The 11,986-nt window shown below is 53.6% G+C and overlaps 1 protein-coding gene across 1 annotated transcript; it reads right to left on the reverse strand.

The window, feature by feature from the left end:
• Positions 1-7,293: 7,293 nt before the first annotated feature.
• LOC130679379 (speedy protein E4-like) lies at positions 7,294-11,644 on the reverse strand. The gene is made up of 6 exons (XM_057487994.1): positions 11,536-11,644; positions 10,905-11,117; positions 9,792-9,850; positions 9,249-9,334; positions 7,542-7,710; positions 7,294-7,397 (listed from the first exon to the last, which is right to left on the reverse strand). The coding sequence occupies exons 1-6, from the start codon at positions 11,642-11,644 to the stop codon at positions 7,335-7,337; spliced, it is 699 nt and encodes a 232-aa protein (XP_057343977.1). The 3' UTR covers positions 7,294-7,334.
• Positions 11,645-11,986: the final 342 nt, after the last annotated feature.

The raw sequence follows: 11,986 nt of genomic DNA on the forward strand, positions 1-11,986 counted from the left end.
GTGAATGATGAAGCAGACACATTATTTGCCCACATGCGTTGGCTGGGAAGGAAAGCCTGCCTCGGCTGTAGCCCAATGTTTGTGTCTGCGTTTGTTGCACACATTGCAAAAGACAATGTGGGCTACTGTAATCAAGACAATTTGGTACTGGAACAAGAACAGACCCATAGATCAATGGAAGAGACTACGGAGTCCTGATATAAACCCACCCATACATGGTCAATTAATATACGATAAAGGAGCCATGGATATACAGTGGGGAAATGAGAGCCTCTCCAACCGCTGATGTTGGCAAAAGTGGACAGCTACTTGCAAGAGAATGGTACTGGATTATTCTTTAACCCCATACACAAAGGCAAACTTGAAATGGATTAAAGACTTGAACGTAAATCATGAAACCATAAAACTCTTTGAAGACAACTTAGGCAAACATCTCCTGAATATAAGGATGAGCAAGTTCTTCCTGAACGTATCTCCTGGAGCAAGGGAAACAAAAGCAAAAATGAACTCGTGGGACTACATCAAACTAAAAAGTTTCTGTATGGCAAAGGACACCATCAACAGAACAAAAAGGCATCCTAAAGTATGGGAGAATATATTTGTAAATGACATTTCCGACAAGGGGTTAACACCCAAAATATATAAAGAACTTACACGCCTCCACACCCAAAAAGCAAATAACCCGATTAAGAAATGTGCAGAGGATGTGAAGAGAGACAGTTCTCCAAAGAAGAAATTCAGATGGCCAACAGACACATGAAAAGATGCTCCACATCACTAATCATCAGGGAAATGCAAATTAAAACCACAATGAGCTATCACCTCACACCAGTAAGGATGGCCATCATCGAAAAGTCTAAGAACAACAGATGCTGGCGAGAATGTGGAGAAAGCGGAACCCTCCTACACTGCTGGTGGGAATGTAAGCTAGTTCAACCATTGTGGAAAGCAATCTGGAGGTTCCTCAAAAAAAAAATAAAAATAGAAATACCATTTGACCCAGGAATCCCACCCCTTGGAATTTACTCAAAGAATACAACTTCTCAGATCCAAAAAGACATATGCACCCCTATGTTTATCGCAGCGCTTTTTACAATAGCCAAGATGTGGAAGCAACCTAAGTGTCCATCAGTAGATGAATGGGTAAAGAAGATGTGGTACATATACAGAATGGAATGCTATTCGGCCATAAGAAAGAAACAAATCCTACCATTTGGAACAACATGGATGGAGCTGGAGGACATCATGCCCAGTGAAATAAGCCAGGCAGAGAAAGACAAATGCCAAATGATTTCCCTCATTTGTGGAGTATAACAATGAAGCAAAACTGAAGGAGCAATATAACAGCAGACTCAGAGACTCCAAGAAGGAACTAGTGGTTACCAAAGGGGAGGGGTGTGGGAGGGCGGGTGGGGAGGGAGAGAGGGAGAAGGGGATTGAGGGGTATTATGTTTAGTACACATGGTGTGGGGTATCACGGGGAGAACAGTGTAGCACAGAGAAGGCACATAGTGGATCTGTGGCATCTTACTACACTGACGGACAGGGACTACTTTGGGGTATGGGTGGGGACTTGATAATATGGGTAAATGTAGTAACCACATTGTTTTTTCATGTGAAACCTTCATAAGAGTGTATATCAATCATGCCTTAATAAAAAATGAATTAAAAAAAAAAAAGAGAATGTGGGCTGTAGCTCGTCGGTGGGGCTTGCCATTGACGTTTGAAGAAGTCAGCAGAGCCCCGAAGGAGTGCCTGTGGGATTATGATGGGGATTATGTTCAATCTACAGCCGTTATAGGAAGAAGTATCATCCAACTGAATCTTCGAATACGTGAACACGTCACCTCTTTTCATTTATTCAAGTCTTCCTTAGTTTTTCTCAGTAATGTTTTTTATTTTTTTATTAAGGTATCATTGATATTCAATGTTATGAAGGATTCACATGAGCACCGTGGTGGTCACTAGATTCACCCATATTACCAAGTCCCCCCACCCGCCATCGCAGTCACTGTCCATCAGTGTAGTAAGATGCTGTGGAGTCACTATTTGTCTTCTCTGTGCTGTACTGCCCTCCCCACTACCCCCCTACATTATGTGTGCTAATCGTAATGCCCTTTAATCTCCTCCCCCCTCTCTCCCCACACACCGTTTCTCAGTATGTTTTCCTGTTTTCACTGAAGTTTGCCAGCGGTCCCCTCCCCATCCCCTACACGTGAGGGAACGTTTCCCCCTCCCTGCTGGATGCAGCGTCCTCTCCCTAGCGACAAGGTTCCCGCCGTGGAGCGAGCGGCCCTAGGTCTGAGGAACGTGGTGTCGTAAAGCCGCGAGTGTCGTAAACCAGGTGCGGCGCGGAGAGGCGGAGGACGTGGCTGGAGCATTGGGACGGCCGCAGGAGGAGCAGACGGCCGGCCTCAGGTGTGGGCGCGGAGAGCCGGCGGTGCAGCAACGGTGAGTAGCGGAGGGGAGCGGGGAGCGGCGGAGTGAGGGGGAGCCGGGCAGCTGGGGCGGCCGAGCAGGAGCGGCCAAGTGGATCGGAGCGCTGTCTGCCCGCCGCAGCTGCCGGAGCCGCGCCGCGCCGCGCCGCGTCCGCTCCGCTCTCCCTGAGCCGTCGCGTCTCTCCCCTGGTCTGTGTCCGGCTGGCCGCTCCTGCCGCCGCTGCCGCCCCCCGGGACGGTTCGCCGCCGCCGCCTCCCCGGCGCTGGGCGGGCGGCCGGGACGCGGCCGGCCAGTTTTCTGGTCTGGGCGGAGCGGGTTTTGCCCGGTCTTCAGCCCCTCGCCGGGCCGGGCCGGGCCGGGCCGTGCCGGGCCCGGCTGCGGGCTGCATGTCGGCGCGCGCGGACCGGGCTGGGCCGGCGGCGATGAGGTTGGGACCGGCCGGCGAGGCGCGCCCGCGGAATGGGGGGCGGCGGGCCGGGGGCGCGGGGCACTCAGCGGCCCCGCTCCTCGGGTCCCGGCTGGCCACGGCGAGGCGAGCCCCGGGAGTGCGGTCCACGTTCCGTGGGGGGCTGGCATGGCGGCCGGGGACTCCGGGCATCAGCGGGCACCTACTTGCCGCCGTGGGAGACCTGGAGCTGGCGGCGAGCTGGGCGGCAGGTGACTTTGCGGAGTTGTTACCCGGTCTCAGGGACGGGGAGGCACCAGAGACAGATCCCCTCGCCCGGGAGAGCTGCTTTTCCGCGCCGGGATGGCGCTCTGCGTGGACGCCTTTTTTCTCTTTGGTGTTTTTGGGGGAAGTTGTTATCCGGCCAGAGTCGCGGAGCGCTGCACCCGGGTAATGGAGCTTGGATGGCGCGCTGGGCCTTGGGTGGCAGGCGGGTGGGGGAGGAGCGAACGGACCGAGGGTCGTGCGCGTCCGCTGCCGGCGTTGCAGCTGCAGTGTTTATTGATTTGTGTGAGTTGCTTGCGTGTGTGCTTATCTCGGGGGCGATTCTGTGCTGTTCTCTACCTCTTGTTCAGTGAGCAGTGAAATGTCTGCTGCCTGCTGTTGTCTGGACAGGTCCTGTGGCGAGAGGAGGGAGACTTGTGCGCCCGGAGGCGGCGGGCACTGGCGAGGTCCCCCGCCTAGAGATCGGGTACCTGTTTGTATAGTAATGGGCGGCAACGACCCTGCCGCCGGCTGCAGCCCAGGCTGTGTTAGGAATTTCGCGTAGGTTTCTGACCAAGCGGCTCCTTTTGGCTCCTGCGTTGTATGTATGTCTGTATGTCTGTAAGTATGTAAGTATGTATGTATGTATTTGTTTGTTTATTTATTTATTTGTTTGTTTAACTATCTAGTTAGTTAGTTAGTATCATTAATATTCACTTACCTGAGCAGCATAGTGGTTACTAGATTGTCCCCATTATCAAGTCCCCACCACATACCCCATTACAGTCACTGTCCTGCGTTATTTTTCAAACGAGTTTTTAGGACTAGGGCAGTAAAGGTGCCTATGTTGGTGGGATTGCTGTACCTTCCAGTAAAATGAGGAAATGTGTGTTTGAGTGCCAACTCTCTGCCGCTACCCAGGCTCCCTGGCTCCCTTTCTCCCTCCCCTCCTGGACGCGAAACTCGAGTTTCTGTAACTAACCGTTCCTGGCAGTTTTAGATTTTGTGTGGGATTTCCTGTCTAGAAGCAGATACCAAGATTTTAACTGGTTCGTGATGTTTCCTTCCAGTTGTAAACACTTACAATATATTGGACTGACCCTGAAATCACTGCTTTCATGAGTGATTTTTAGTTATTCGAGTAAACATTTGCTTTTTTAATTAATTGATTATTTATTTATTTATTTTGGTATAATTCATATACACTTACATTAGCAACACTGTGGTTACTAGATTTCCCCCTGTTATCAAGTCCCCACCACATACCCCATTACAGTCACTGTCTATCAGCATAGTAAGATGCTATAGAATCACTACTTGTCTTCTCTGTGCTATACTGCCTTGCCCGTGCCTACCCTCCCCAACCCCCTACATTATGTGTGCCAATCGTAATGCACCCTTTTCCCCTTATCCCTCCCTTCCCACCCATCCTCCCCCGTCCCTTTCCCTTTAGTCACTGTTAGTCCATTCTTGGGTTCTGTGATTCAGTTTTTTTCTTTGTTCTTATACTCGACATATGAGTGAAATCATTTGATACTTGTCTTTCTCCGTCTGGCTTATTTCCCTGAGCATAATACCCGTCTAGCTCCATCCATGTTGTTGCAAATGGTAGGATTTGTTTTCTTCTTATGGCTGACTAATATTCCATTGTGTATATGTACCACATCTTCTTTATCCATTCATCTACTGTCGGACACTTAGGTTGCTTCCATTTCTTGGCTATTGTAAGTGGTGCTGCGATAAACCTAGGGGTGCATCTGTCTTTTTCAAACTGGGCTGCTGCGTTCTGAGGTTAAATTCCTAGGAGTGGAATTCCTGGGCCAAATGGCATTTCTATGTTGAGTTTTTTGAGGAACCTCCATAATGCTTTCCACAGTGGTTGAACTAATTTACATTCCCACCAGCAGTGTAGGAGGGTTCCCCTTTCTCCACAACCTCACCAGCATGTGGTGTTGTTTGTCTTTTGGATGGTGGCCATCCTGACTGTTGTGAGGTGATATCTCATTGTGGTTTAAATTTGCATTTCTCTGATAATTAGCGATGTGGAGCATCTTTTCATGTGCCTCTTGGCCATCTGAATTTCTTCTTTGGAGATGTGTGTGTTCAGATCCTCTGCCTATTTTTTAGTCGGGTTATTTGCCTTTTGGTTGTTGAGGTGCATGAGCTCTTTATATTTCGGCTGTCAACCCCTTATGATATATGTCATTTATGAATATATCCTCCCATACTGTAGAGATGCCTTTTTCTTCCACTGATGGTGTCCTTTGCTGGACAGAAGCTTTTTATGTTGATAGAGTCCCACTTGTTCATCTTTGCTTTTGTTTCCCTTGTCCGAGGAGGCATGTTCATGAAAAAGCTGCTCATGTTTATATTCAAGAGACTTTTGCCTATGATTTACTTCTAAGAGTTTTATTGTTTCATGACTTACATTCAGGTCTTTGATCCATTTCGAGTTTACTCTTGTGTATGGAGTTGGACCGTAATCCCATGTCATTCTCTCTCTCACATGTAGCTGTCCAGTTTTGCCAACACCAGCTGTTGAAGAGGCTGTCATTTCCCCATTGTATGTCCGTCCGTCGTTCCTTGATCATATATTAATCGGCCATGTATGTGTGGGTTATATCTGCGCCCTCTATTCTGTGCCATTGATTACAGGTCTGTTCTTGTGCCAGTACCAAATTGTCTTGATTACTGTGACTGTGTAGTAGAACTTGAAGTTGGGGAGCGTAATCCCCCCTCATCCCCCGCTTCATTCTTCCTTCTCAGGATTGCTTTGGCTATTCGGGGTCTTTTGTGGTTCCATATGACCCTCAGAGCTATTTGTTCCAGTTTGTTGAAGAATACTATCGGTATTTTGATAGGGACGGTTCAGGGACCTGGTTTGTGTGTCAAGTTCTTGGGGGTTGTCTGGTCGGGTAAAACTAAAGTTACTATGGCTTTGTAGTACGGCTTGAAGTTGGGAAGCGAGATCCCCCCTGCTTTCTTCTTCCTTTCTCAGGATTGCTTTGGCTGTTTGGGGTCTTTTGTGGTTCCCTATGACTTTTAGAACTATTTGTTCCAGTCTGTTGAAGAATGCTGTCGGTATTTTGATAGGGATGGTTCAGGGACCTGGTTTGTGTGTCAAGTTCTTGGGGGTTGTCTGGTCGGGTAAAGCTACAGTTATCCCAGATGTGGTCATAGGCAAGGTCCAGGCTTTCCCCACCCCTACCACTGTGGCATTGAGTCGTCCAAGAGCTTTTGGGTGTTTTGGGCTCCTGGAGGGTGTTTACCCCGCACTTGGCACAAATTCTGAAGGCCTCATGCCAGTCGGTACAAAAGGGCATCAGGTGGGACCGTGATGAGACCTGTGCAGCTGTGTTCACTGCTACTGAGCAGGCAGTCAAGGCCGTTGTAGTCCTTGAGTGTAATGGATTCATGAAGGCCCTGTGAGCTAGATGTTCATGTAAACGGAGACGGTTATGGATGGGGCCTTCAGCAGTGGCTTGAGTGGACACGCCAACCTGTTGGATTCTGGTCACAATTATGGAGAGGAGCAGAGGTCTGGTGGCCGTTAGTAGAGGAGCAACTAGCTTCTGTGTATCACGCCTTGCTGGCTATGGAGCCCATCACGGGAACAGCTCCGACCAAGGTAATAACCACCTATCCCATCGCGGGGTGGGTGCGAGTCTGGACCCAAAGCCAGGGAGTGGCATGGCACAGAGGCCTCCACTGGCCAAATAGGGGCGCAAACTTGCAGCAGCACAGCACCATCTCCGATAGCCCCTTGAGTGGAGATCTCCGATGCTTATTTGGGCAAGGGACATACACGCGTGGAAAGCAAGAAGAACTTGCACTTGAGCCATTGGTAGGCGAGAGTCCTTATCAGCAGGGAAAAGCCCCTATACCTGAAGATGCTTGGTATACAGACGGCTCCACCCGTGGGCAGCCCCCGAAGTGGAGGGCTGTGACTTTCCGTCCTAAGACTAAGACAACATGGGTGTTAGAGGACGGAGAGGGGAAGAGCAGTCAGTGGACTGAGTCACGGGCAGTATGGCTCCCGATCACCCAGGATGATCACGCCCTCCCCTCTAGTTGTGTGCAGGGGTCATACCTGCGTGTGTTCCTCGGCCTGTGGCTCGGGGCGGAGTCAGTGTCTGGAAGGGTGACTTCCTAAGCCGACACAACGAGGCGCTCTGTCTGTACCTGAGGATCCAGACTTCCCTTCTTCTGGGCCGGTGAGCCCAGGCCTCCGTGGTCCCGGGAGCGCTCACACAGCGAGCAGGCTGCGGTCTCGCTTCCACACCGGGAGCTCTGGGTCAAACGCTTGGATCTGGAAGGCAGGTGGCTCTGGCCTCAGGTGGCCCCTCCTTCCTCGCCCAGCCTCCAGTTCCTTCTCGCCTCAAGATCCCACGATCCCGTGTTCCCCCCACTGCAGTCCGGCCCCCCCACCCCGAGATCCCAGCTGCTCACGCACCTCCTCACACTCTTCCCGGGAGACCCAGGCCTTCCAGCCCATGGATTGGGCGAATTGGACTCGCTGTTGGTGGAACAGAAGACGCTGGGAACGGTCGTTCCCATAGAGGAGCCAAAGGATGTCCTGTTTGGGGCCCTCGTTGTCCTCCTCCATGTCGTTGGCCAGGTAGCTGGGGAGAGACATCGGGCTGCTGGTCAGGAGCAAGACGGGAAGGATCCCCAGCCGAGGTCAGCGTCCAAGGAGAGGCACAGGCTGAACTTGACAAAGGACGTACGGGAGCCCTACCAGCGTCACACAGGGCCACCCAGTCATCAAGAAGCCACTGCGGGGCAGGGACCTGAAGGGCACCTCTCACAGCTGGATGCTGAAGACAAAGGCCCTCGGGGAGGCCTGAGGGCGAGCAGTGCAGTTTCCATGCAATGTCCCCATCATCTTCCCTGTGCCCTTTAAAGCGGTTGTATGTGCGCACCCTGTGGCTCCCTGCGGAGTGAGCATGTGTGCGTATCCAGAGGGCAGGAACTGACTAGCCGGTTTCTGTAGTCCTAGCTTCCCTACCATGTGGCTCAGGCTGGAGGATGGGTGCCACGTGCCCTTCTCAAGGCTCTCCTCCCAACCCTCCTAGTCCCTTGCACGGAATGCAGTCTACAAGATTTCGTTGAATGAATGGATGGACGGATGGACAGATGCTTTTGTCTCACAGTCAAATGCCATACTGATCGCCTCATGGACTCAGTGTAGCTTAAACGTTTGCAACACAAAGTAGCGTGCTGAGGGCTTTATGAACATGTGGATATTTTGACAAGACCTGCCTGCAACGGTGTCTGGTCTGATGGTTTGGAGAAGGGGAGGGGGGAGTTAGGAAGTGAATAACTATTACCCGGAACGTGACATGACACTAGGATTTTAGCTGATGTGCTACTGGGGGACTGCAGTTAGGGGTCCAGGGGAGGCGTGGGAACAGTTGTGCTCCTTGCACCGACTTTAAGGATAGGTCATTTTCTTCCAATATATATATGTCTGAAAGACACCTACAAGTCAGAAGACACAATGTGAAAACAGAGGGAAGGGATTTCAGACGGAGCATTGGAAGAAAGCAGTGCAATGTCAGGACCATAAGCAAGTGTGATGCTGACTGTGGGGAGGGTTGAGTTCAGACTGAGAAGGCTGGCCTCGGCTTAGAACCCCCTTAGCCGGTGGCATTGCTGAGGAGGGGCGGGGAGCATTAGACCTGTGTTCTCCGAGGATTTGGGGCGTGTAAAGCCTCGTAGGGAGCACGGGTGGGGAATGCTTACACTCGGTCTGTGTCACATGACGAGGGCCTGCATTGTGGCGTCCGCCTGGGAAGCCAGAGGAGGACGGTCCACTTGATGTGGACTCAGGCAGGAGAGCGGCCGAGGCTTCTGAGGGAGGCGGTGCGGTCTCAAGCCTGGCCACCTGGGGACAGCGTGGTGCCCATTCTGTCCCTCCTCAGGAGGGTTTTGTGTGGTCTTTTGTTCGTTCCAGTGTTTTAACTGGTGTTAGGGTTGTCTGTCTCCACAGACAACAGTATAGAAACCGCTCTGTTATAATCCTATCCTTGGTATACCAAAGTGAACAGTACACGTGGAGTACAAAAGAGAACAGATGCAAGGTCAGAGTCCCACACCTCTCCCTCCGCCCTCCCAGAGGACTGAATGTTGACGGCCGGCCACTGACAGCAATACTCACAGAGCTATGAAGAAGTGAATTCGCTGGTACTGCCCGGAGGGGAGGCCAGCCCGGCTGAAATACGCTATGACCATGGCCAGGAGATACTGAGGAAGAGGAGAACGCCACAGGACAGCGGTCACATCCCAGAAGAGGAAGGACGGAAGGACGGAGGGGTGAGGGAGGGGGAGGCTGGGGGCAGACCCCGCCCGTGTGGGGAGAGGGACTTTAGGACGCTCCTGGATGGCAGGCTTTGCCGGTGGGACGCTGGTTGTTTAGGACAGCCGCCATCAGAAGGGTCTTTGATAAGCTGGCACAAAGGGGAGTCCCCAGGGCTGAGGCGAGAAGGGGCTTGCGGTGGCAGGCAAAGGGGCGGACCCCAGAGGAGTGGGGGTGGGGGCAGGGCTGCCCCTTCCCACGCAAGGAGCCTCCAGGCCCCGCAAAGGGCAGTGTGGACAAGGCTCCGAGTTGGGGAGAGAGGCGAGACTGGGGGTTTAGAAGGCATCCCTCCAGCCCCCCAGGGTAGATGCTGGAGAGGGAACACATCTCAGTGGACAAAGTTACCTTGTCAGATACCCTCAGATTTTTGTCCCAGGCCAGGAATATTTTCACAACAAGGTCCCCTGGGAAGAGAGGCACAGGTTAGACGGACAGCCGGAGCAGGGCCGAGCAGAGAGCAGCCGTGCGTGCTGACGGGACCTTTCGGGGTGGGGAGGCCGAGGTGCATTCGTTGGGCCAGAAAGGTGGTGCCATCCTTCTTCGGTGGCTTGGCTGGGGGTGGGGGGCAGGTGTCAGTAGGTGATGTGCACAGGTCTGATCCTACCGAAGGTGGTGCTCCGTCACCGTGCAGGGAGGCATCGTCTCCCTTGACGGTCACATCAGCGCGCCCAATGGCCTGTCAGCACCCCGCACGCTGACGGAGGCATTTAGATTTGAGAGCCCCAGGGGTGCAGTGGAAGCCGAGCTTTTGTGTGCCGAGTGCAGACTGCTTCTGCCTGTGGCCTAATCCTGCCTCATTTCTAAGTGTCCCCGGAGGAGTCCTCTGGGAACAGAGAGGTCACCAACTGACAGGGAATTCTTTTCCATTGGAAAAGTCTAGTCGCTGGAAGTTTCTCTAAAGGGGAATAGGCTCAGGGTTCCCCCTACCAAGCAGCCTTTTGAAGGCCTCGTGGTGCTCGGGCAGCACCGGGGACACCCGCCGTCGCTTCAGCCTCATCTTGAGGCCACACAGCTTGTCCAGGTCCCAGGCGTCCTGCTCGCCCGTGGCTGCCTCCTCCGACTCCTCCTGGAAAGCGGCCGACCTCTCCCGCTTCCCGGGCCGGCCGGAGCCCTCTGGCAGAGGGCTGCTGTGTGCCTGGGCTGCTGGGCAAAGAAACCAGGCGACAGCGTCCAGCTGTTGCCTTGGGGATTCATCCCTTGGTCCCCGTGTCCCTTCCCACTCCACTCCAACTACCCCCAAAAGACAAGCTGCCCCCAGTGTCTCTGCTGTCACAGACCGTGGCCTTCTCCCCAGCCATCTCTCCATCCTTCTCCTTTACTGGCAGCCATTTCTAAGTGTCCCCGGAGGAGTCCTCTGGGAACAGAGAGGTCACCAACTGACAGGGAATTCTTTTCCATTGGAAAAGTCTAGTCGCTGGAAGTTTCTCTAAAGGGGAATGGGCTCAGGGTTCCCCCTACCAAGCAGCCTTTTGAAGGCCTCGTGGTGCTCGGGCAGCACCGGGGACACCCGCCGTCGCTTCAGCCTCATCTTGAGGCCGCACAGCATGTCCAGGTCCCAGGCGTCCTCCTCGCCCGTGGCTGCCTCCTCCGACTCCTGGAGAGCGGCCGACCTCTCCCGCTGCGTGCGCCGGCCGGAGCCCTCTGGCGGAGGGCTGCTGTGTGCCTGGGCTGCTGGGCAAAGAAACCAGGCGACAGCGTCCAGCTGTTGTCTTTGCGATTCATCCCTCGGTCCCCGTGTCCCCTCCCACTCCACTCCAACTACCCCCAAAAGACAAGCTGCCCCCAGTGTCTCTGCTGTCGCAGACCGTGGCCTTCTCCCCAGCCATCTCTCCATCCTTCTCCTTTGCTGGCAGCCATCTGCCCCCATCCACTTTGCCATTGTTCCGTCTCCCCGTTCTCAACACCCTTCCTCATTTAGATAATTCCTCCAGGTGCCCTTCCCCGTGTGTGTCCTTGTCCCCACACCTACACTCTCGTCCTCCAGTGCCTGGCCTTCTGAGTGTCTCCTTCCTTCACACAAGCCCCCCTGGGTAGGCCTTCCTGCCGTCGGCTCCCCGTCCTCAAGCCCCTCGTCCCTCCGCTGCCTCACCTGGCGGTCCTGGTCTCTGTGCGTCCAGCATCACATCCGGCTGGTGCCCGGAGGGGCCAGGCTGGGGCCTCTGCCTCACAGCCTGGGAACTCGATGGAACACTGGCCATGATTTCTGCCCAAGTCTCACCCTCTCCGGGACCAGACCCTGTCCAAAATCCTCTTGTGGATTCTCACTGAATGTGAGCCCGTTATCCCTACTCCAGGCTAAGGAGATGCTAGGAGTAGAGAAAGCTCTGAGAAGGTGCTTCTGGCTACCTTTGCTGCCAAGCACCTACCAACCAGGAGGGTTGGAACCCTTGTGAGGTCACAGGTTGCTGCAACCTAGCAACTAGTTTGAAGGAAAAGCAGGCAACTGCCAGTCCAATCCGAACAGGGGCAAACAAGGTCTCCTGCCACTGGCCCAAGTTGTGACCACCCCCCAAGATGATCCTCGAGCCGTCCAGGTCACC

This window comes from Manis pentadactyla, chromosome 10 (genome assembly GCF_030020395.1).
Source record: "Manis pentadactyla isolate mManPen7 chromosome 10, mManPen7.hap1, whole genome shotgun sequence".
Taxonomy (NCBI): domain Eukaryota; kingdom Metazoa; phylum Chordata; class Mammalia; order Pholidota; family Manidae; genus Manis; species Manis pentadactyla.

Excerpts from the sequence above, each read along its gene's own strand:
- LOC130679379 (XM_057487994.1), bottom strand. The coding sequence starts at position 11,644 with ATGGCCAGTGTTCCATCGAGTTCCCAGGCTGTGAGGCAGAGGCCCCAG. Across the intron at positions 9,851-10,904 it reads GGCCTTCAAAAGGCTGCTTG|GGGACCTTGTTGTGAAAATA; the intron begins GTAGGGGGAACC and ends CTCTCTTCCCAG. Across the intron at positions 7,711-9,248 it reads ATTCACTTCTTCATAGCTCT|CTACCTGGCCAACGACATGG; the intron begins GTGAGTATTGCT and ends GTCTCTCCCCAG.